This window comes from Miniopterus natalensis, chromosome 18 (assembly GCF_054644295.1).
Source record: "Miniopterus natalensis isolate mMinNat1 chromosome 18, mMinNat1.hap1, whole genome shotgun sequence".
NCBI classification, from domain to species: Eukaryota; Metazoa; Chordata; class Mammalia; order Chiroptera; family Miniopteridae; genus Miniopterus; species Miniopterus natalensis.
In genome coordinates this window covers 13,459,828-13,478,838 of record NC_142098.1, presented here as the reverse complement: position 1 = coordinate 13,478,838, position 19,011 = coordinate 13,459,828, and the positions used below count along the sequence as shown (strand labels likewise).

The following is a 19,011-nucleotide window of genomic DNA, read 5'->3' as shown; positions in this document are numbered from 1 at the left end:
CCCCATTCAGCTCCTAAATGTGAAGGAGGCTGAAGTGACCTATGTCCAGGGCCAGTCAGTGGCAGAGCCAGGACAGAATGAAGGTCCTGGCCTTGGTCTCCGTTTTCCCCCACCGAGCTCCCCCTCCTGACCAGGAACCTCCAGGGGAGCTAGACACAACAAACAATTCAGAAGAGGGGCATCGGGCAGTCACCGTTTCATACAATGACACACCCTTCCTGGGCCAGAAAAGGCTGAGGTACTCCAGCCTTTCAGGGGAGGAGAGTGCATCACAGAATGCGGGTGTTGGTGGGCAGCCCCATCAGCCTTGTGTGTGACCAGGCCCAAGCCAACCCCACAGGGCAGCTCTCAGGTCTCCTCATATCTGTTCCTACTAGACGCGGCCCCAGGAGGAGAGTGGACATCTTCCCCATGGCTGGGGCCCCCGGGCAGAGTCCTCTTCATACTCTGCCCCAGGGATGGCTGAGGGGACCCTGAGTGAGTCTCAGGGGGCCATCATTCTTGAACGAATCCTTGTTTGGGGCACTCCAAATACTTGCCTTGTTTGGGAGCAGAAGCAAGGGCAGCACCATTGTCAGATGTGAAGAAAACAAATGTGTTCTCTGTGATCCTCAGGTCCCGAAGAAGGTTCAGGATTTTGCCCACGCTGTCATCGATTTCCCGGACAGCATCCCCGTACCTACGGGAAAGATGGGACACTTACCAGGTGGCCAAGGGCTTCAGTGTGATCAAAGAGCAGGTAAATCATAACTTTAGGGATGGACAGCAAAATGGACTGGTAAATTCACAGAAGAGGAGAGCTCAAGTTCTCAGTTAATGTAGGGGAGGGCCGACCACAATGCTGCAGCACTCCTCCCATTAATTCTGGGCTGACAGGTAGCTTCAGAGGCACAGATGCGTCAGTCTTTTCCTACAATTGATAATTTAAAACATAATGGTATTGAGTGCCCTGTCCCTGGAAGTAATCAAGCACAGCTTAACCTCATTAAGTGTGTGTGTGGGGGGGAGGTCTATGTCTCTAAGACCAAGGACTCACCGCCCTCGCTGACTGGTGCCTAAGAAAGGCTTAGAAGCATAAACAGGTGCATGTGTGGCGTCGATGGCCCAGTAGAGGAAGAAGGGGCGCTGAGCTGCCTGCTGCCTCTTAATGAAATCCAGGGCCTCCTGAGGAGAACAACACACCATCTGGCCCTGCCCGAAGGCTGGACTTCCCCTGCCCCAGAGCCTGCCCAGCCCAGGCTTCCATTACCTGTAAGTAGATCTGAGTCAGGTTGGCTTCTCCAGATTTTTTATTAATTGGAAATTCTTCATAATATCTGAATTAACAGATCCAGAGAGAAATCAAGTTTCAGGTAAAGAAAGCCTCTTTTCCATGATTTCATAGGCAAAGTCATGAATCTCATTTAAAAGAATGAGTCCGGCCAAGTGTGGCTCAGCAGTTGAGCATGGACCTAGGATCCAGGAAGTCACAGTTCGATTCCTGGTCAGGACACATGCCCGGGTTTCGGGCTCCATCCCCAGAGGGGGGTGTGCAGGAGGCAGCTGATCATTGACTCTCTCATCATTGATGTTTCTCTCTCTCTCTCTCTCTCTCTGAAATCAATAAAGACATATTTTAAATAATAATAAATAATAAAGAATGGTGGAAATGTTCAGTTTATGAACAAATGAAACTGGAAGCTCGCACTGCTCTTGAGGGCAAGGTCTCCTCAAGGACGAAGGGGCTCAGACATGGTGCCATGATCACCATTTGGGAGGATGGGGAGCACTGTATAAGGACAGAGAGAGAGGAGGCAAGAGGTGGATCCCAGTTCCTTAGGGCTAATGAACGTGAGTTTTCTTTTTGAGGCGATGGAAATGTTCTGAAATGGGTGATGGCTGCACAACGCTGTGAATGTACTAGAGAGCACTGAACTGAATACTTTAAATAAATAGATGAACTGTCCCGTCAGTGAATTCTCTTAATTCTCTTACAATTAAAAAAGATGAGTTGGTCCAGCTTCTTGGTTTACTGATATATAATGAGGACCAACCAAAAATTAATAATAAAAAAAGGAAAAAAGATTAAGCCAAATAAAACTTAAGCAAGACCAGGACTCCACCTGGCATGGCCACGCTGCAGGAACTCCACTGCCAGGATGTGGGCAGGACCAGGGCAATCCTGAGGCAACCTGCCCTTCAGATGGCGATTTGCTCTTGGCAGGCTCACAAGTAGGGTTCATCCCATCATGTCTTCTGTGATGATGCTGATTTCCTCAAAATCTAGTGTGCAGCCTCTAGATCTGGAACCCAGGACCTGCCACAGGGCTGTATGGACCCGAGCCCAGAAACAGTATGAATGGCTACCATGTGAACACACCTTGTTCTGGAGAGCATTTTTGGCTCTCATCATATTTTCTAAAAAGGTGAGCAACCCCCTATGTGTGGCTGAAGCAGTAGCCTAGGCAATGAGTCCTATACTGTTCTGGGCAGGCAGCCAGCTGTCAAAGCAGGGCCCAGCACACTGGGACACCAGTGCTGGGGGCAGGTGCTTTTGGAAACTCCATTCAGCTCCTGGGCAGCCCCAGAAGGCAAGGGCTTGGTTCAGCATCAAGGGGTGAGAAGGGAAGCGACCATTACCTGCCAATCATCTCCCAGTCCCGGTACACAGGGATGTTGGGTCTGTCCCTGTTGTCATAAGGTCCAAAGTGACAGTTGGGGGATCCAAACCACTCATCAAATCCATGCTTCAGGGGGTGGAACTGAGGCCTGTGGCCCAGATGCCTAGAAAAAGGAAGCCAGGACACTTCAGGAAGTCCCACATGGGGACACCCCAAAGTTCCAAGGAGCAACATCCCATTAGCTTCACAGAACATTTAATGAAGCAAACGTCCCTCCAGCACCCAAAGTGTGCTAAGCCCGGGCACAGAAAGAGCTCACTCTCAAGGAGAATTCAGGACCAACTGCCCTCCCCAAGTGATGCTGCCAGGCTATAGCTAAGGGTCACAGATTGGGACAGTGCCAGGACCAGCTAATGCTGCTCACCAACTCAGTGTCTTGGCCAGAAATGGGGGTGGGTATGACTAGAAGGAAACACAGCAATGTGCCTACAGGGTGACAACTCTCAAGCTGTTCAGAAACCCAGGTGCTCTGCTTGGAGAGGAGTGGCCATCTGCAAGCTCCTGTCACCACATATTGCAGGTGTCATGCAAAGCTGTGAGAGCCTCTTTTTTTTTTTTAAATCCTTACCCAAGGAGTGAGGATATTTTTTTCTATTGATTTTTTGGGGGGGAGGGGGAGGAGAAAACCACATCCATTGGTTGCCTCCCACATGCACCCTGACGGGGGGCAGGTATCTGATCTACAACCCAGGTACGTGCTCTTGACTGCGAATCATGCCCTGGACCCTCTGGTGCATAGGCTGATGCTCTAACCGCTGAGCGATGCCGGCCACGGCTGTGAGAGCTTCTTGCTGGGCTGTGCCTTGCTCTCCTGTCCCCACACCCCCCTTCCCCTTGGGGGCACTTAATGTTGGGTCCCCTTGCCAATGGGAGGTGCTGACACGCTCCCATCCAAATCAGGTTCTAGAGCTCCTTGAGCATAGCCCCACTTGTCCTTTGGAATACGGGGCTAATAGAGGTAGTTCTGGGTTCCGGCCTCTGCAGAGCAAGCCAGCTCCACCCTGGAAAGTGGGTGGGTTTCCTTGGTTTTTGTTTGCAGAAAGCTTCTTGCAGCGATGTGTGTTTGGAAAGCTGTGTCCCTGGAGCAGAGAGTCCTGTTCCTCTGCTGCACTTGGGAAGGCCCCATCCTGACCGCTCAGAGGCCCTGCAGTGGGCCATGCGAATCCCAAGTCCCTGTGAGCTCATTGCACCACTCAGTCAGAGGACACGGTGTATGGCAATGAGGAAAGCTGGCCCGGATGCAGGCTGGAACTGAGCCAGCCAGCATCTGAGTCTGGGTGACCATAAGTGCATCTCTTGGGGCCTTGGTTCCCTACTGCTGGTTCTAAAATGCTCCGCCTCCAGATGGTTGCCTGGCACCCACCTTGGGCCTCTCTAGTCTCTCTGCCAGGTGCATCAACTCTGCTGTGACCTCTGTGCTTTGTGCTTCCTGTTTGTGACTCATGTCTTCTCTGGGCCGCAGTCATTTCTCAACACCTCACGCCAGCACTGGCTGTGAGTGGCTCTGTCGTGTACCCACATCTGCTACCTCAAACAGCCTTTGCTTAACAGAAACACCAGCGAAGGTCCTCCTCATGTTAAGATGTCAATTCAAAGTGTTTATTCCAAAACAGCAGCGGGGTCAGCCCTACCCAAAGGTGAGCTTGATCTGCATCATGCCGCAGCCCCCTAGGACTGGGGGAGATGGAGCAGCCTCTCAAAGAAGTCCAGGTTCCTCCACCCCAAACCTTGGTCAGGCTGAGGAAATCCTGATTAGTGGTGCTGGGGCCCAGAGGCAGGATGTCAGGGCAGTCACAACCATGACAGCTAACATCTCCTGACTATGGCCTTGTGATGGGACCCCCACTGAGACCAGGACCTTTACTGGGCCTAGGAGAGGCCAAGCCCTCCACACCAGGCCTCCCAGAGCCAGTCCTTGCTCTGGCCACAGTGGCCCTGACCCTGGCTCATCCACCAGCACTATGTCCACCTCCCCAAGTTCACCTAGAGCTGCTTCTCTGGGCCCTGCCAGGCTCCCTCTGCATCTGTGTTCATCTCTCCACATGGAGATACACTCCCATTCCTGCTTTGGCTGCCCAGGCAATGACTATGAATGGGAGGCAAGGGACTCAAGGCAGAGCTGCCAGGCTGGGCACAGAGAGTTCCGGTCATCAGGGGCTCTTCCTTCTGCCAGCGCAGCACTGACATGGCTCTGGCAGGTCTCACAGCTGGCCTCTGCAACAGTCTCCCTGGGCCTTTCCAGCAATGCCCTGCACCGTGCAGGCAACAAGGGCTCCCTCAGCCCAGTGCGCCCCCACTAGCTCTGCTCTGCAGCCACTAACTCCTCTGAGTTCATCTGCCTGGCCGGCAGCTCCTAACTTGTCTCAGGAGGGAGAAAGCATTCATTAGGCAGCCTCCAGATCACCAGGATTTTCTGATGATTACTCTCCCAGTTTCTGTAGATCTCCCATACCTGTGACTGTCAATGTGCAAACAGCTGCAGTTCGCAAGGGGCACAGACAAGGCATTCTTTCTTGATAAAGCACTGCTGGTGAGTGCCAGAGGGGTTAAGGGCAGAGGGTCCACAGTGTGTTGAAGAGACAATTAGGGATAAAAAAAATATGGAAGGCTTCCTGTAGGAAGTGGGCTTGCTATTCTCTAAAGGCCCCAACACCCCGAAAAGGAAAGAGGACGTCTGACCTTTACACCAACCCACTTAGGCATCCTCAGGGAATGACACAGAAATTGCTTAACATGCTTAAAACAGCATAAAGAGCGTGCACAGTAACGTGACCTTCTACAATCATGATCATTTGATCCCAGTGACTCCACACTGCATGACCACATGACTATTCTCTACCTCCTGTTTGCTGCTGCTGCTGCTACTCTTCTTTTTTTGGTTAATGTTTTTATTCTAGGGTGTTTAAAAAAATTATTATAAAATATTTCTGAACAACACAGGAACACTCTGTAACACACCAGCCTTGACATGTCTTCTTCTGTATATCCTTAGTTACAGGACTTCTGTTCAGCTAGACTTCAGGCGGTTCTCAGTGATGGTTGTTCTGTAGTTTAGTTGTAATTTGATGTGGTTGTGGGAGGAGGTGAGCACAGCATTTACTTGCTCTGCCACTTTGACCACTGACTGGTTGCCTCTTCATTTCATCACCAGACAGAGCTCTGTGCTTGCTGACAAAGTGTGTTATTCATGACAGCACTGCACATGCAATAATGTGGCTCCTTTGGTGACACTGAGGCAGCAGACAGCACCAGGAGAAGAAGGAGAGAGGGGCAGGTGGTGGGATGTGCAATATCTGAGGAGAACGGTGGACTCACAGCCAACACCTCAGCCTAGAGATAGGCAGTCCCAGCAGCATGGCCATCCCAGCTTTCAAAGGAATGCTTCAGACATCTAAGTGGACCTAGAATTCAAAGACTCTACTTCTCACCCAAGTTTTTCCCATTTGGAAATGTTTAGCAACGACCCTGTGTGCATGTGCCCAGACAGGCAAGTGTCAGGACTCACCACTTGCCCACGATCTTGCTGACGTAGCCGGCGCCCTTCAGCAGCTTAGGCAGGAGGAGCTCAGTGTCTGGGATGCCACCCACGACCTCCTGAGGTGTATAGGCTGGAAGAGAACCACAGCGTGTGACCCACTCACACACATGGAGCAGGCTGTGCTGCTGAAGGTAATAGATTTGAACACTGGCCCTTCAGAGTCAATGGGAAAAGCCCTGGTGAGGACTGGCACTGCTGCATAGTACCTTTGGGGTCTTCCAGGCACTTTCCCAAAGTCAGCACAGTACTGGGTGCAGACAGACAGGGCAGACTGTGCCCCCTGCAGAGGGGTTGGCACTATCAGTCAGAGCCCCAGGCCCCTACCCCCTTTGCCCAAGGGTCTCCAGAACATGCCATCTGATACCATGAGGGTCCCACTCACACCAGGCTCCCCTCTGCTTTCTATACTACATTTCTCCCAGGGCTGTCCCCTGCTGACCTCACAGTGCCTGGTTTTCTCAGTAAGCGCTCCTTGAGGGGTGGCATGCCCAACTCACCAGACTGTGCAGGGCAGCCTGGGACAGGACACGGCAGGGAAGGAGCAGTGAAATGTGCCTGGAGCTCTGCCCTGAATCCGAGACCTCGTATTAACCTCACCTTCTTTTCTACTTGTCTAAAATGCATTGTTTTTGATGAAAGTGCTGCAATGTTTTAAAATGGCATTCTATAACCCAAACAAAGCCCTTGACCTTGGGTAATGAGTGCTGTCCTGAAGGAGAAAGGTCATATGTGAGGATGAGTGACAAATGAGCCTCCCTCACCCCTCTGGTCTTCGGCCTCCCAGACCTTCCGCGCACCCCAAGTGCACACGCACCATTCCTGGCCTGTGCGTTGGTGGTGTAGAAGCCGTTGCGGATGGGCAGACGTCCGGTGAGCAGGGCCGCCCTGGCTGCATGGAGGTGAAAAAACAGAAACACGATGAGACTGCGTTGTGCGTCAGGCCTGTGGCCAGCTCTGCGGAGCTTCAAAGTCCATCCAGCCTCCAGAGCTGGGTGGGCAGCTGCCCCTGTACCGACTGGCTCAGATGTGGGTCACTAGGGAGCGCTGGCCAGGCCAGGCCAGGCCATGCAGCTCAGCATCGTCCAGCCCCCCAATCACTCTGCCCTGCTCCCAGGACACTGAGATGTGGGGTCCACATGGCCCCTCATGTGCCCCCCCCCCCCCATCCACCATTCCTTCTCTTCCACAGGCCGGCATTTAAGTAGAAGCCCCTCAGCAGTAGTGATTTTCCTGTACAGAGAAATAGGCTGCCCAACCCCTGCAACCTCGATCCCCACCCCCCTGGTGAGAACCACTTTCCAGCCAGCACTCCTGAACAAGTCACAGCACACAGTACCTGGAAACCAGCACTGCCACATATAGCATCTTTGGCCTCAAAGATCCTTACAGGGGACAAGCCCTTAGTGGCCTATGGCCCCACGCCCCACACAGCATGGAACCTGGGACCCAATGTGCCAGGGAGCCAACAGAAACGTGACACATGCCTGCTGGACCTCTTGCCCTTGAGGAAATGTGGTGAAGCTTGCCCCTTTATCAGGCCTGCTCCTCATGCCACCCACCCCCCACCGGACCCGTGCCTGCTCCCTGTGCCCACCTCCCCTGCCTACTCCCTGTGCCGTGGGCCAGCCTGACTTACATGGTGAGCACAGGGGGTTGGCTGTGTAGAAGTTTGGGAAAAGCATGCCCTCAGCGGCCATCCGGTCCAAATTCGGGCTCTCTCTGGAAGGCTCTCCATATACCCCCAGGTCACCCCATCCCATCTGCAGGAAAAAGCATGGAGAGAGGTGGATTGAACCTCTTCCTATCTTTGGGGCCCGTGCCACAGAGCTCCCTTATGATCCAACACCTGGCTCGGGCACAGGGAGCATGGGCCGCAGCTGAGCTTTAGGGATCACCTCCACCCTTGTCTCCACAGAGAAGAAGCTCTCATAAGTGTGTTGTGCAGACAGAGACTGGACATCAAGTGAAAGGTTCCCCACAAAGCTGAATGGAGCATGGCCATGTGACTCAGCTGCTCCACTACTGAAACATACACCACACAAAACTACATGCACGTCCATGGTAGCATGGTTCACGATGGCCCAAAGGAACACCCCAGTGTCCATCGAGTGAGCAAAAAAGACACACAACAATATCCATCTGACACTGGGTTAATAGCAGCCCCCAAATTTATGTGCACTCAAAACCTGTGAATGTAACCTTATTTGGAAGTGCAGATGTAACTAGCTAAAATGAGGTCATACTGGACTAGAGTGGGCCCTAAGTCCAATCAATGACTGGTGTCCTTTTAAGAGGAGGAGAAACACAGACACGGAGGGGAGACAGCGAAGGCAGAGATTGGAGCAATGCATTTACAAGCCACAGAGGAAAGGTAGGAAAGATCCTTCCTCTGAATCTCAGGAGAAACCAGCTCTGCCAATTCCTTGACTTCAGATTCTGGCCTCCAGAGCTAGGAAAGAAAAGATTTCTGTTGTTTTAAGGCACCAAATTTGTGGTAATTTGTTATGCTCCAGCAAACTAAAACACACACTATGGGATATTACGACAGCCTGGCCTCCATGCTGGGTCTCCTTAGAAGTCTCCTCAGCATGAGCCCCCCGGGTGTCACTTTCACAGTGGCTAACTGCTGTCCCCTCTCCTCCTGGAGGGGCAGGGGATGGGAAGAGCTCCAGCTCTGGGACAGGGCCCAGAGGACCAAGGCTGCTCTAGCCTCCAGCTGCCCGCTGCAGCCCGCTGGGAGTCGGGCCTCTCCTCATGGATTAACATTACTCCCTCCTGATAAGGTACCTGAGCACCAAAACTGAACTAAAATGACTATCCAACCCAGTGATTCCACTCCTGGGTGTTTCTGCAACAGTGTCCAAAACATATGTCTACACAAGAATGTACAGACAATATCCACAGTAGTGCTACCCCCAGTTGCCAAAAGGTACAGACAACCAAGTACCAACTGATGATGGATGGACACAATATGTCATCCAAACACTGGAATACTACTCAGCCATAAAAAAGGAGTGAAATGCTAACATGTGGGACAACATGGATGAACCTCGAAAACATGCTTTGTGAGAGAAGCCAGTCACAAGAGGACAAATATTGTATGATTCCAATTATATAAAATGTCCAAAAGCAAATCCACAGAGGCAGAAAACAGACTGATAGTTGTCAGGGACCAAGGGAAGAAAATAGGCAGTGACTGCCAGTGGGGACGGAATCTCTTCTTGGGGTAATGAGCACGATCTGAAATGGACTGTGGTGATGATTACACAATGCTGTGACTATCCCAGAAATCACTGAATTGTACACTTTACGGGTTGAATTACATGTACTGTGACCTGTATCTCAACAGAACAGTTAGAAAAGTGCAGGCACCTGGTGTGCTGCTGAGGCCTGGTGAGACCCTAGTGGTTCCCTGTCTCTCCAGGGGCTCTCAAAGCTCTTCTCACTCACTGGGCTCTGGTGAGTCAGCCCATAAGAAATCTCAGGCCTGTATGAAAGGACAAGAGTCTGAACTTACAGGAACATGCTTGCCTAAGACTGGACATAGCAGTGTGCTGATCCAGGAAACTCCAAAGACACTGGTTTGATTCTGTAGATATTTCTGAGAATTGGGCTCAGTGATCTCATGAAGAGATCTGGCAACTCTGGGTCATATGTGGATGGCTGTACACGTAGATTTGCCCAGGACAGTTATACTGTTGTCTGACTGTAATTATTAATGCCCTTCCTCTGCAATATAGGTTGTACAGCCACCCTTCCCATAAGGGTGAGCAAGGAGGGTGACACTGCCTCTAGTGAGACCCAGCCTCCAAGTTTCTCCCAGGCACTGCCTTCTCCTGCTGTTCTCATCTCCTGGCCTTAGGCTGGTTGTGACACATGGTTTGACAGCCCACTCAGGGCCTTTGTCTTTGGACCGTCCTATCTGCTCTCAAAGGCCGTTATGGCCTTAGGATTCCGGTTTTAGCCCTTTTAACTTTGGATTTCTTTGGAGATGGTTTATTTTGAAGTCACTGAAATGGCTTTTCCATTTGGTAACAATAGGAGCTGAAATGAAATATGTGCCTGGAGAGAGGTGTGGCTGACAGAAGGAAGGAAGATGGCGTGCTCTCGGGCAGAGAAGGCACAACGTGCCTGAGTCCACCAAGGCTATACAGGAATTTTCACTATATTTCCCACAGGGTGAGAGGGGGAGTTGGAGCATGGGAAGGGGCATGTTCCTGTTTAGTATATAAGGTGCCATCCTGGATGAAAGGGTCTGCCCACCTCCTCCATCCTGCTCCCTGACTGGCTCTCTGGGATGGGAGGTGGGGGGGAGGGTGACACATTGGCCACAGGCCTCAGCTGCATAGGCCAGCAGACTCCTCCCCAGGCAGCGAGCCTGGCTCAGGGATATGAACTGAGTCTTCATGGTAGCTCGCGCTCCCACTGGGCCTGCTGGCCATAGGGCAGGTGAGGACACAGAGCAAGGGGCTTCTGGATCCTGCTGCCCGAAGTCCCAGCTGTCCCAGCCCGTCTAGTCAGGAGAGTTTGGTTTCCAATTTTGCTTAAGTCACTTTGTATGCGTTTTCTGTTATCTGCCACCAAAAAGTCCTGACTTATCCATGTTTGCTGACCAGGACAAAGGTCTTCCAGACTTCTTTGGTTTCAGCTGCTGGAGAACCCCAAAGTCACAGGAAGGAAGCTGCACTGGAGAGGCCGAGCGGTGGGGCTCCTGGCCACTGTCCTGAATCCTGCTACCCTACCCCAGGGCACCCAAGCAGGGAGGCTCCCCATGTCAGCCCCCTTGAGTAAAAACATTCCCAGTGTTGGTTATGCTCTACCACTCAGAAGCTTCAGGGCCTAAAAGACATTTCCAACAGAAATACGCAGGGGCCACCTGTGTAAGTTTACAAACCTTTTAGTGGCCTCATTAAAAATGCAAAAAGAAACAGATGAACGGGCCTAACATATTTTACTTAACTCAATACAGGCATACCTCATTTTATTGCACTTTGCTTTACTGTGCTGCACAGGTGTTTCTTTTCTTTCCTTTCCTTTTTTCTTCTTACAAACTGAAGACAAGCTCTTCACCAGCAAAAAGATCACAACTTGCTGTTGCAATACTTGCTCTACTGCAGTGGTCTGGAACCAGATAGGCAAAGTCTCTGAAGTATGCATGTATAACCAAAATATTATCACTTCAATAAACTGGAGCGCACATGACTTGCCTCACACATCTGTCACCTGGAGAGAAGGGAAGGGGCAGAAACCTGACAGAGCACTTGACTGAGTCTCACCATCCAAAAGAGACTGCTTGACTGAGCCTTGACAGGGACTCCAGCTTGGAGAAGGCTGAATATTGACACAAAAAGCAAGCATTTCCAAGACTAATGTGTTGTTCATTAGGAAGCAGTTTCCCTACTGGCCATCAGGATGGACCAGCTGAGGGGCCACAGAGCCTGCTTTAGGAGCAGTCATCACCTGAATGAGTTCATGAGACTAAAAAGCATGTCCAGTGTAATCTCTGGGTGATGGAATTATGGATACACTTCTATGATCTTTTCAGGCACATCTGACTGATGCTAATTTTTCATAATAAGAAAATCATTGTAATAAAGAGTTGTTGTTTTTTAAACATTATTTTTCTTGTACTGAGTCTTCAAAATCTGAGTGCATTTTACACACTCAGCACCTGTCAATTCTAACCAGCCAGGACTGTCCAACAGCCATGTGAGGCTCCTGGCCTTGGTCCAAAGGCTCCTGTGAGCATCTTTGCTGGCCTTTTGGGGAACTTTGAACTATATTTATTCAACACTTCTGATACCAAATATGGTGGGGATTTCCACACCAGCGACTTCTCCAACTTTCCAGGCACCAGATGAGAGCCCAACAATTCAGTTCAGTTCTGACACTAGCTACCTGGAGCTTGCCTCAGACCCCACAGGTCAAGGGCTCAGTCCCACAAAACTGCCCCCCTTCAACCAGCCACAAGTCCCGGGCCTCCTGAACTTCTCACCAACCTGCTATTAAGTTGGGGGTACAGATCTGCTCAAGTTCTATAATCTGCTAGATCGGCTCACAGAACTCAGGAAAGTGCTGCATTTACAATTATGAACAACTCAGGAAGAGGTGCCTAGGCTGAGGTATGGGGAAGGGGCAAGGAGCTCTGCACTCTCTCCCGCTCCACGTGTTCTGTTGCTTAGGGTTCTTTTTCAAAGGAGGTCTCATTACACAGGCACAACTGATTGAGTCATCAATCTCTGGTGATAGAACTCAATCTCCAGCTACTCACTTTTCCCTCTCCAGATATCAGGGCTGTGCTGGAAGCTTCAACCCTCGAATCACACCTTGGTCTTCTGAGGACCTCATCCTGAAGCTACCCAGGGCTCCAGCCATCTAATTCATTAGCACACCAGACACCGCTATCACTACAAGGGTTTTAGGAGCTGTATGCCAGGACACTGTCTTTTATTACACCACAGGACCTGCCATCACAGCCTGCCCTCTGCCCTGCCTCAGTCCTCACATCACAATGAGGAGAGCTGGACAGAGAGGAGACAAGAGCTTCAGTAACTTCTCTAGGCTCAGGGGAGAAGGATTGCCAGCCCAGGTTTGTCTGCATCCCCATTTTACCTGGAAGCCTCACGTTGATTAATTTCAGAATTTCCATTCCACTCCCAGCTTCCTTCGGAAAGGAGCACAGGAAAAGGAGTTGCAAAGGGAAAAGTGAAGGACTCAGCTTCCACACAGGAATGGTTCTACCTTCCTACTCTCCAAAGGGCTGGCCCACAAGTGTGACCTTGCTCCTGGGGCTGCACATGCACCTGACAGGGTACGCTCTTCCACTTCAGCGAAAGACCTGATCTTTGGCTGTTTCTCCTCTCCACCCTTCCTTCCTCTCCTCATTCTCAAAATGGGAATGAATTTAGAGACACTGTACTGCATGGGAGAGGAAAGCCCAGGCCAAGGTGGGCAAATGGATGAAGAACAGAACCTGCTTTTTTCCAAACTACTGGGACATTAGCCACTTGCCACAGGGATCTCGGCTGCTACCCTGGGTCTTGGCGAACAGCTGCCAAGCACCGTCTGGTCCCAGCATCTATTTGAACCTCTTTCTTCCTCTTCTGGTCTTTCTGGTCACCCAGGGTCCTTTGGTTGCCCCAAGTTATCTCAAATCCCTGAGTATTATTTCAAGATCTGAAATGTTTCCTTCTTTTCACTGGATCCAAGAAGCCACGTGCCAGAGCTGCAGATCTGTAATCTTAATAAGAGTGGACCCCCAAGGTAGGAAGGAGACCTGCTCCTCGAAAGACTGACTTGCCTCTTCAAAGAGGCACTTGTTTAAATACCCACTTCTGGGTTAAGCATCTCATTAACTCACTTAATTAAGCCTTGCTACAGCTCTGAGAAGTAGGAATTGCTTTCCTATTTTACAGATGAGCATACTGAGGCTCAAAGATGTCAAATGACTCTCCATGGTCACACAGCTCACAAAGGTAACACCGAAAAAAATACAACTTTGAGCCGGAGGGCTTACATTCAGCCTGCTCTGGGCCTCCACCCCATGCAGACCATTCCCCCTTCTCCCATCTTCCATTTAGTGTGATCTGCTTTTCAGCCTGGGGCAAAATCAATCAAGCATATAGGACACCAAAAGCCATACAAAACAAAGCAAAACCAAACCAAACAAACAAAAGACCTGACGTTTGACTAGAATTCTCAACAGGGCCAGAGCAGCCTGCTCAGGTGGACAGGGGCAGCCCTGGGGCAGGACAGGTGCAGAGCAATCAACTTCCTAGGCAGGCAGAGCGGGGTCCTGGTCAGCTTGTCACCCCCTTCCCTGACCAGGGACGCACTGGGTGGGCGGGCAGGGATGAGCAGGGCCTCCTACGGGGCTGGTCCTCACCTGGCCAGGGCGGCAGCAGGTCTGGGCTGCCCTTCCACCCTACCCGAGCGAGAGGGGCAAGAAGGGAAAAATGCTGGAGGAATCTTCTCCCAGCCTGGACACGACTACCTCGCTTCAGTTTCACTCACTTGTGAGGCTGCAGCCCGCAGGCCAGGCGCTAACCTCGCACCAGCTGACCGCCCCCACGGCCGCTCCCTTCCAGGGCCTCCCCGACCCACAATCCACCCCGCAAGTGTGTCCCCCACCGGCCGCCCAGCGCGCAGCCCTGGAGCCCGGCCCGCACTCACGTCGTCCATCAGCAGGAGCAGGATATTGGGAGGCTGCGGGGTGCCACTGGCCACCAGCCCCGCTGCACTGAACACCAGCAGCAGCTGCCACTTCATCACCACAGCAACCGCCGCCATGGCAACCAAGCCGGGCGCTCCAGAGCCCGGGAGCGCGGCTGGAAGAGGGCGGGCGGCTTTTCCTTCCCGGCGGCGGGACTAGGCCGCCCAGACCCGCCGGACGAGAGGGGCGGGGCGCGGGCGGCACGTGACCGGCTGGTGATCACGTGACGCGGCCGGCCGGGCCTCCCAAGATGGCGGTGTGCGTGGCGGTGATCGCCAAGGAGGTGCGTACGCCAGCGGACTAAGGTCGGCCGTGCGGTGCTCCGGCGCTTGCCGGTACCCCTGCCCAGGTCCCGCCCTCGGTCTCCGCCTTCCTACCTCCCTACCCCGAGGGCCCCGGAGGGACAGGCCCGCGGGCTTCGCGGAGCGGACGGCGTCGGGGCGGTTCCGGGGAGGCGCCGCCCACACTCGCTTCTGCAGCTGCGCAAGCGTCATGCCCCCCCTCCCCCCCACCGCGGGCGCCCACCGGCCGGAACCTCTTCTCCCGCCGGGCCTCTGTCCCGCCCGGCGCCTCCACGCCGCGCCCCGCCCCACTCCTCCGGTTCCGGAGTCGGCCGCCCACTTCCCCATCCCGCTGCACCGCGTGCTCCCGGCCACGCCATCGCCCGCTCGGACGAGCGACACCACACACAGCAGTCACAGTGCCGCTTTGAAAACAATTTAGGTCGTGTCACGCTCCCGCCTAAAATCTCTCCAGGGCCTTCTCGCTGCCTCGGGTTAAGATCTGAATGACCTGGTCGCCTTCCCCCCTCCCCCATGCCGCTAACCCCGCCGTCTTCACCCCGCGGCATTCCCCGCAGCTCCCTGACGGGCTCTGTCCCTGGAACTCCTCTCCCCCAGACCCCTTTCCCCGTCTTCCATCCCCTTCACTGGCCACCATAGATTTCATTTCCTCTAGGAAGCTGTTTCTGAATTCTGACCGAGCTGGGTAGCTGTCCACACGCTCCTATTACAGTGTCCTTCGGTTCTCAGTGAGACCAGGCTTATGAGGCGTTCCTGCCTTGAAGCTCCCTAATGCCGGCTTCCTTCAACAAGTTATTTATTCGTTGGCGGCTTTGTTGACTGTCTCCGCCAGATGTCAGCCCCATTAGAGCAGGGACAGTGGGGAGTGCCCGGCGAGGGACAGAAGCAATGAATTGTGACGTGAGGGTGTCCCCGGGAAGATGCTGTTAATTCCAGGATTAAGATGGTCAGAAATGGATGTGCAGAGATGGAGGAAGGTTCGAGCCAAGCCTTGAAGCGTTTAGTGAGAGGCAGGCCAGTGCCTCTGCTAAGGTGAAAGAGATTGCAGGAGGTGGTGTATCAGGAAATAGCCAGTATTATGGGGCCAGGAGGAGAGCAGGTGCTGGTGCTGGGGCCCGCACAGAAGGTAAGTGACCTGTCTAGGTGACAGGGTTAGTTGTCAGGCCGTGCTCAAACCCATTTTTGAGAGCCATCTTTTTTTTTCTGCCCACCCTAGGGATGCATGCCCCCTTTGCAGACAATAGGTAAACCTTCTCAGATTCGATTGGGTTCCCTGAAGGCAGTGCCCACAACAGTCTGGAAAATTAACCAGTGAGTTTTAGAGAAGGGGAGTGTGTTCCTGTGGCTGGTTGGCACTTGGCTAGTCCTCCGCCCCAAGTGCTCTGGCCTCGTTTTCGTAATTGGTGCACACAGGGTGGATTCACATCACCTCAGTTGCTGTCATCCTCTCTTGCAGAATTACCCTCTTTACATCCGAAGTGTCCCCACAGAGAACGAGCTGAAGTTCCACTACATGGTGCACACATCCCTGGATGTGGTGGATGAGAAGATCTCTGCAATGGGGAAGGCTCTGGTGGACCAGAGGGAGCTCTACCTGGGCCTGCTGTACCCCACAGAGGACTACAAGGTGTATCCTTCACACCCAGCAGGGGCCGGTCAGCGGGCTTCTCCCTCTAGGGTTGGAATCCAGGGATTCTGCCTGTAGTTGTGTGGTATACTGTAGGATCAGATAGCCTTGAAAGGCATTTTGTACCACCACTTGAAAAGAGCAAAAGGTGAGGAGGGCTTTTAGCCCAGGGAGAATTAGGGCAGCTTGAGGCTATTTGAGACCTTACCATTTTAACCTTTAATTAGGATAATGTGGGAAAAGCTAGGCTTGAATTACCTAGAAAATTGTGACAGTTTGCATCTGTCTCTTGTCAAGTTTACAGAGGAGCTGGGGAAGCTCCTAGTTTATGCCTGCAAGGATTTCTTTCTCAGCAGGGCCACCACTGAGCAAGGAATGATGGGTTCACTCCTTTCATTATCAGGCGGAACCCCACAAGTCACTGTAAAATCTTAACCACTCCCTTGGGGCAAATAGCTTGAAACCCATGGCGTTCAAAGAAACTCCCACAAGCAATGATGCAGCTTGCCCACAGTGATGCTTGCCTGGGAGCCAATGTTCTATGAGATGAAGTGGCCTTTAAAGATGTGGACACTGCAGGCAGGATTTGCCCTTTGTGAAATTTCTAAATTTTCAGTTAACACTCCTAGGCTAAGCATTGATTCATAAAGAGGGCAAGGCCTGGGCAGGGCAGCCCTGGAGTCTGAATCAGGATGGGGTTTAGGTGCCTGCCCTTTGCTTCTCTAGTAAACACCAGAAGCTGCCCAAAGGGAGTGTGCAGTCATAGCCAGTGTGGTCTATGTGGTCCTCCTGGCATTGTAAGACAGGCCCAGCCTGGGGCACTTCCTGTAACGCAAGGTTTGTTATGTTTCTCCAAAGTGGCTTTGGAGAGGGAGTGGGGGGCATGCACAGATGGCCCTCTACTTTCACACTCTGCACTGTGAGGCTCTTGTTTCATGCTGTCTCAGAGTCCCTGTGTTGACAGCATGTTCCCTAACCAGCTGTGCAGATATGGCTACGTGACCAACTCCAAGGTGAAGTTTGTTATGGTGGTGGATTCCTCCAACACGGCACTTCGAGACAACGAGATTCGCAGTGTGAGTGCAGGGTGTCTGTAAGCCATGCCTGAGGCCATTTGTTTCCCTTTTTACACTTTGTTTTAAAATCTTGAGAGGCAAAAAATACGGCAGTAATCTTGTGTACATGTAAATTAAAAACGTTGGTTCTTGTTCCAGATGTTCCGGAAGCTGCACAACTCCTACACAGACGTGATGTGTAACCCCTTCTATAACCCAGGGGACCGCATTCAGTCCAGGTGGGCCTACTACTCTCAGGTTGCTACCTATGTTTGTAGGCCCTGCCTTCCTAAAAGGCAGTGATTTTGAAAGGGAGGGAAGTCTTTTTAAGGGATGGACACTTTTCTAAGGCACCAATTCTGAAGCAGCAGAACCCTGTTTTTTCAAACAAACTCTCACACAAATTTCCAACATATAAAACAGAGGGGAATGGGGGGGCAGAGCTTGCCCATTTGGTTTCCCACGTGCACCCCACAGGTACTGGGGCACCATCACAGAACCCAGTGGGGGCCCAGGCATATGGACAGGAGCCTTCTGGGAAAACATTCTCCTGTTGCTGCCTAATTCTGTCTTTGATATTGAACTTGGATGGTAAGGAAATTGGATTGCAGGTATCTTCAAATAGCCTTCAAATAAAGTCTTTTAGATGTTTTTATTGATCTCAGTGAGCAGAAGGGAGAGGGAGAGAGAGAGTCATCGATCAGCGACCTCCTGCACACCCTCTACTGGGGATCGAGTCCACAACCCAGGCATGTGACCTGAGCAGGAATAGAACAGTGACCTCCTGGTTCATAGATCGATGGTCAGCCACTTAGCCACACTGGCTGGGCCAAATAAACATTCTTTTAATGTCAAAACGCCATGAAGTTGCTTCATATAAAGAAGTGTTCACACACTCCAAACCTACTCCTGGGAATTCCCTACATTTCTAGATACGTTTCCCAAGGGGCTGCTTGTAGCCGGCAGGCGAGAGGACACTACAGTGACCTGAGCCAGGCCCTTTCTGTGGCGCCTTCTCTCAGCTGTGATACTGTTTTTTGGGTCACCATGGGTCCTGGGGGGAGAAGCCAGCGCTGTTATGTAGAACCCTGTGACTCCTGGGCTATTCAGGGCAGTGACAGCCACTGTTCTTGCTGTTCTGCAGCTATGCATGCCCACGCTGCTCTTCCACCTCTGCCTGGAAACCCACTGGGCAGGACCTCGGGAAACCTGAAGGCAAGTGGGAGGCAGGAGACTTAGGTTCTCACTGCCAGGTATGGCAGGACACACGACCTGGTCTCTCATCTAAGTTTACTTACCTGGGTGTTAGAGACTGATGCCCAGAATGCCATGGGATACAGGCAGTGCCACAGAGCCTGTCTGGCAGGGGGGTGGAGGGCCAGGTCTCTTCTCTGAATTGGTATGTTTCTGTTTGCAGGGCCTTTGATAGCATGGTGACATCTATGATGATACAGGTCTGTTGAGTGAGAAGATTGCTGCCTGTTGATTGAAGAGAAGTGTTTTGTACATAACCGTATTGTGTAGATGTGTATTTATTATCATTTACCTCTTCCTTAGTGTCACATATGTGTCACGTGGTGTGGTGCATGTCAATTAAAGATCTTGTAACATCAGATT

The 19,011-nt window shown here is 52.0% G+C and overlaps 2 protein-coding genes across 4 annotated transcripts in view; one reads left to right on the top strand and one right to left on the bottom strand.

The window, feature by feature from the left end:
- GALNS (galactosamine (N-acetyl)-6-sulfatase) overlaps positions 1–14,530 on the bottom strand; it is a 29,963-nt gene extending 15,433 nt beyond the window's left edge. The window contains exons 1-8 of one of the 2 annotated variants that reach the window (XM_016221065.2): positions 14,371–14,530; positions 7,835–7,958; positions 7,013–7,087; positions 6,166–6,268; positions 2,620–2,763; positions 1,250–1,316; positions 1,037–1,164; positions 540–679 (exon numbers count right to left, since the gene is read on the bottom strand). In XM_016221065.2, the coding sequence (XP_016076551.2) occupies positions 540–679; positions 1,037–1,164; positions 1,250–1,316; positions 2,620–2,763; positions 6,166–6,268; positions 7,013–7,087; positions 7,835–7,958; positions 14,371–14,487 (898 nt within the window). In that variant the 5' untranslated portion in view covers positions 14,488–14,530. The remainder of the gene's footprint in view (positions 1–539; positions 680–1,036; positions 1,165–1,249; positions 1,317–2,619; positions 2,764–6,165; positions 6,269–7,012; positions 7,088–7,834; positions 7,959–14,370) is intronic. The other variant, XM_016221066.2, reaches the window with a different exon arrangement.
- Positions 14,531–14,639: 109 nt separating this feature from the next.
- On the top strand, positions 14,640–19,009 carry TRAPPC2L (trafficking protein particle complex subunit 2L). Of its 2 annotated transcripts, none has more exons than XM_016220996.2 (5): positions 14,640–14,693; positions 16,169–16,341; positions 17,328–17,415; positions 17,554–17,633; positions 18,812–19,009. In XM_016220996.2, exons 1-5 carry the CDS (start codon positions 14,661–14,663, stop codon positions 18,855–18,857), a joined length of 420 nt encoding a protein of 139 aa, XP_016076482.1. In that variant the 5' UTR covers positions 14,640–14,660; the 3' UTR covers positions 18,858–19,009. The 2 variants fall into 2 exon arrangements, with proteins under 2 accessions (XP_016076482.1, XP_016076483.1); XM_016220997.2 differs by lacking the exon at positions 14,640–14,693 and adding an exon at positions 14,706–14,715.
- The last annotated feature ends 2 nt before the right edge of the window (positions 19,010–19,011 follow it).

Bases quoted from the DNA above. Each gene is read 5' to 3' on its own strand.
- TRAPPC2L (XM_016220996.2), top strand. From the start codon at position 14,661: ATGGCGGTGTGCGTGGCGGTGATCGCCAAGGAG. The intron at 14,694-16,168 runs GTGCGTACGCCA...CCTCTCTTGCAG, and splicing joins TGGCGGTGATCGCCAAGGAG to AATTACCCTCTTTACATCCG. The intron at 17,634-18,811 runs GTGGGCCTACTA...TTCTGTTTGCAG, and splicing joins GGGGACCGCATTCAGTCCAG to GGCCTTTGATAGCATGGTGA.